The 5,000-nt window shown below is 46.5% G+C and overlaps 1 protein-coding gene across 1 annotated transcript; it reads left to right on the forward strand.

The window, feature by feature from the left end:
- Positions 1–458: 458 nt before the first annotated feature.
- vgf (VGF nerve growth factor inducible) lies at positions 459–2,609 on the forward strand (the record flags this gene model as incomplete). The annotated part of the gene is made up of 1 exon (XM_083936956.1): positions 459–2,609. The coding sequence occupies one exon, from the start codon at positions 459–461 to the stop codon at positions 2,607–2,609; it is 2,151 nt and encodes a 716-aa protein (XP_083793082.1).
- Between the last annotated feature and the right edge of the window lie 2,391 nt (positions 2,610–5,000).

Genomic DNA, 5,000 nt, shown 5'->3' on the forward strand with positions numbered 1-5,000 from the left:
TGTAAAATATTAATCAACTTGTCAATTCTGATGCATTAATACAGGTTAAGATATACAGCAGTATGGATATAATTCAAATGAGCTGCAACATTAAAGTGATGAATATATTAATACATCAATAATTATGGGTCATGCTACATTATGAGTGCTTTAACTTTTGATACTTTAAGTTTATCTTGAATCATTTTGAACGTTTACCTAAATAAGATTCTGAATGTAGGTATTTTACTTGACTTATTTTCACACTGTAGTATTATTTCTTCACTTAAGTAAAGGACACAGTGAACTTTTATTCTAATAATGACGACGTTTCAATGATTCTGTGCTGTGGATTTGTGCAACAGGGCAAGAAGTCAGAGAATCGCTGAAACTGAAGTTGTGTTTCTGTGTTTTTCTCTCTCCTCAAGGCATTTTTGATCCCCCAACGCTGCCCACAGCGGACCCTGTTCTGAGTGACCATGACTGGGTGCCACCAAGCCTCAAGTGCCCTTACCCTCCTGGTCCTCCTGACAGGGGCTTCCTTCCTCCATCTGTCCACCCCCAACCCGGTCAGCATCCCTAGAGATGTCGATAACCCACACACAGATACTCCTCCTGGAGCGGAAGAGGAGAGACGATCAATACAGAAAGAAGAGGCAGAGGATGAAGAGGAGCTCTTTAAAGACGTGGATCCCAAAACACTAGCTGCGGTTTTACTGGAGGCACTGAATCACTCACAAGTAGATAAAAGAAGGGAGGGAAGGGAGCGCGACAGGATGGAAGAGGAAATGAAGGCTGACACCGGGGAGGTTCAAAAAGAAGACGCTTACAGAGAAGTGAGAACGATGGAGGGAGCGGACAGAGACAGAGATGGACGACAGGAGTTAGAGATGCTCATGGCTGCGCAGGGGAAGGAGCGGGAAAGAGAGGAGGAAGAGGAGAGGAAGAGAGCTCAGGAGGAAGAGGAGAAGATGACGGAAAAGGTGACCAGCCGTACCACGAGTCAGACAGTCCAGGTCCAAGCGGAGCAGCGAGCCGCTGGACTAGATGGAAGAGGGGAGAACGGGCAGGGTGCTGCCCCCCAGCAGGGGACAAACAACCCCGAACAAGGCAGCAATGAGGAGGAGGAGCAGCTCAGCCCCGAGGAGCTAAAGAACCTGGAGACCATGATGAAGGAGTTTCCTCGTTTGAACACAGCAACTAAGAGGGAGGGGGATTCGGAGCAGAACCAGAGAGAGAGCAGAGGTTACAGCAGCTACAACGACATCATACCAACCAACAAAGGCAGCGACCTCGCAATGTCAAAGAAGAAACTGAAATGGCAAGAGGAGACACAGAAAGGCATGAACTTCCCAACATTCAGGGGAGGCAACTTCATGGATGACTTTGAGGACAATAATTATGCCGGCAGTAACACAGCGCAGTCCCAGCCTCCAGCAGAGCAGGAGGTGATGGAAGAGGATCAACCAGAGGAGGAGGAGGAGGAGGAAGATGAGGAGGTGTTGAGCCCCGAGGAGGAGGAGGCTCGGGCTAAAGCAGAGCAGGAGGAGATGAGGAGGCAGGCGGCCGAGGCACAGAGAGCCAAGATGGAGGAGGAGAAGTTGGCCGACATCGCTTCGGACATGCTGCTGCGCTACATGGTCAAACAGAACAACGGGAACAAGAAGTATTCGTCGCTGTCCAACGCCGCGGAGGACAAGAGGTCCGACGAGGAGCAGGAAGTGACAGAGGAGGACGACATCGATCCCCAGACCATCGACAAGCTGATCGAGATCTCCAACAAGCTCCACCTCCCCGCCGACGACGTGGTGGACATCATCAGTGACGTGGAAAAGAAGAAGAAGAAGGACGTGCCTCCCGAGATGACGTCTCGTTGGCAGCGACCTCCAACTCAGCTGTCTTCTTCATTCTCGTCCACAAACGGTTTCCCAGCATCACAGATACCGACCAGTCCAAATAACTTCCCCGTCTCTAAGCAACCCTCCCCGGCTGTCAGTCTCCTCAAAACATGGTTGCAGGAGAAATCGCAAACGAATTCGCAGGATCTCTGGAGCAAACCTTCCAAGACTCTGTTAGCCAGTCAAAACCGTTGGCCCAAACCTCAGAAGCCTCTGTCAATCAAACAGGACCTCTGGCTCAAATCACCCAAATCTGCCTGGACTGGCTACCCTCTGTACCCCTACACATACCCATCCTACTACCAGAGGAAGCTGTACCCAGACCAATACTACCCCATCTATTTGCCTCCTCCCCCCAGGCCCAAACCCCGTTACTACGTCCCCAAACCCGCTCTTACCCTGAACAACTTCCTAGGAAATTCCGTGGATGACACCTACTCCTTCCCTCCCAAACGCCATTACCACAGTTGGGTCCAACCTCGTCTGAGAAACCCCCCCGCAGGCCTTCACCAGAGGCCTTTCTACACCGGCTACAGGCTACCCATCCCCAAACCACGTTCCCCTCCCCGAATTCCTGTGATCCCTCCACAGCAGAGGTTTTATTACTCAGCCCCGGCGGCGCCCACAGTGACAAGAAATGAAGATTATTACGTGTCCGGAAAGCAGCGAGACCATGATGATCTGGAGAAATACATACAGCAGATTCTCATGAAGAGACCTCTGTTGGACTGAAAGGGGGATGAGAGGAGAGCGAGAATAGGGGAAGTGTAAAAGAGGAGAGCAGAAAAGTATTTCTTTATGGGGTTTTTTTTGGGCCGGTACTTGGTTTTGTTTTATGTAATACGTTTCTTTCTCCTATTTTGAGTGGTTGTGATGTGGACAAGGACATTAAGGAGGACTTTTTTTCCAGAGTTAATCTGGATGAAATGTAACTTTGGTAGGAAAATGAAAAGGAAGATACACATCTACACTCCAAGGAGGGGAAATAGGATGATTGCGGTCTGTTGGAAAGCATGACGCGGAAAAGATTTGTATCATGCTAGAACTTTGCATCCAAACATCCAGCATGACAACATTCTCCATTTGGACATATACCAATGCCAACGAAGGAGGACCCTTAAATATGTTGTTAGCTGTACCTTTAAAAAATATTTTTCAGAGTCAGAGAGTCGGAAGAATCGTAGGCAGTGATGGACGCTGGGAACATTTGAGGGCTGATGGATTTTACTGTCTAAACACAAAGAGAATGTTTGTGTTATTATCTCAGGCAGTGAAATTTGAAATATACTTCATAAACATAATCTTTTTGAAATGACTGACACTAAATGGCCAAAACTATGCAGACGGCAAACACTCCAGCCAGTGGTTCTACTGAGGTCCAACACTGATGTTGGTGTTAAGTCGGTGTACCAGCTCATCCCTCCAAAGCTGGAATCTCACTATTATTTAAAACATTATTGTATGGTGGTGCTTTAAAGGGAGAGTCCTGATATTTTGAAGTGTGGTAGCATGAGGTACTTATCCATGGTCAGTGTGTTTCCTACAGTAGATGATGTTAGCACGTTGCCAGTTTGGGGAAGCAGAGAGGAGGAGACACAGAAGCTGCTGTGGACAGGAGCAGCAGCTGCAGCTAAACATACTTTAATCACCTTCAAAAACATCAGTATCAGTTTAGGTGTACGCTATGTTTAGAGTATTTTCACTGCTTTACCTTACCCAGCCCTTTTCTTTGGTTCTACATTTTCTCATGTATGATGACTGCAGCGATGAAGTACCAGAGTATAGCTATGTTCAAATGAAGCTTCATGAAGCATCAGTTGTATTTGTTGAGTCCACTAGATGGAGCTCTGTGTTTAAAGAAAAGGGCTCAATGAGCTCAAGAGCTCCATCTAGTGACTCAGAAAATAAAGAAAATGCTTCATGAAGCTTCATTTGGACTTCACTACGAGAGCATACACAAGAAGAACTCCTGCAGAGCCTGAACAGCTGAAAGAGAGAGAGAGGAAACGCCTGTGGAAACTGAAGGATCAGCTGTCTGACAGCAAAGTAAAGCTGACAAACCATTCTAGATATAGTGTACATTTTAGGTGTGTAGAATACATTCAGCTGCTGCCCCCGTCCACAGCAGTGCATTGCTGTCCTGCTTCTCCAAACTGGCGGCGTGCTATCCATCACCCACTGTAGGTAACACACTGACTATGGATAAATACCTCATACAACCGCACTTTGTAAAAACCAAACTATCCCTTTAACATTTCCCTTCACTGGACATTAGTAGAACCAGGAAAAAACAGCGTCTATATATTTTTGGCCACAGAGTGTCAACGGACACACCTATCATCTCTCAGAGATCAAATCAAAATCATACATGATCTAAGAATGGCCTCCTGCCGAAGCCATTCCCTATCTCATTCTTTAAAATGAGTACATTTGGTGCAAATGTATCATTTTTGTCTTATTTGTATAAAAGCGCAGCAAAAACCTTTCAGCCGAACAGCACCTTGTCACTATGTTTACTCACACATCGCTCTTTAGAATGAAATATAATGCACCAAAAAGCATATTTCATACAAAGGGCTGGAAGCCACACTAACACCACTATAATGGCTTGGATGACTCATCCGTTTGCATAACTTCAATTACCTTGTTGCTATGGTGCCAAACCCTGGCCCAACTCTATATGGCATTCTTCTGATGCCTTCAGAGGAGGCTGCAGTGGTGGAGGCACGCGGCTCTTTTACCAAAGGATGAGGCTGATGTTAGTCTATCTTTTATTCCACGTCACCAGCTGTGCTTAATACTTTCTGTCCTGTAGCTTATATTTGGAGGAAATCACCAACCTCATCCTTTAAAGATACCCTCCACGGTTTGGTGGAGGTCACCCCAGCGCGTGGTATCGAAATGCTGCACCAGCTTCGATCATATATTTTATACATTTGTAGGTGGGAGGATGTTTGCAACCTCGGAGCAGAAATCAGCTGCCTTACATTTCGCTGTGACATCCCTAACATTACTTTGGTTTTTTTTGTTTCTCTCTTTCTCTCTTTTGTACCATTTGATATTATCCACGAGGTGGAAGCTGTAATCACTTTTGTAACGGAACAGCAGCGGGACTGATTCATT

The sequence above is a fragment of the Echiichthys vipera genome (genome assembly GCF_963691815.1).
Source record: "Echiichthys vipera genome assembly, chromosome: 22".
Lineage (NCBI taxonomy): Eukaryota > Metazoa > Chordata > Actinopteri > Perciformes > Trachinidae > Echiichthys > Echiichthys vipera.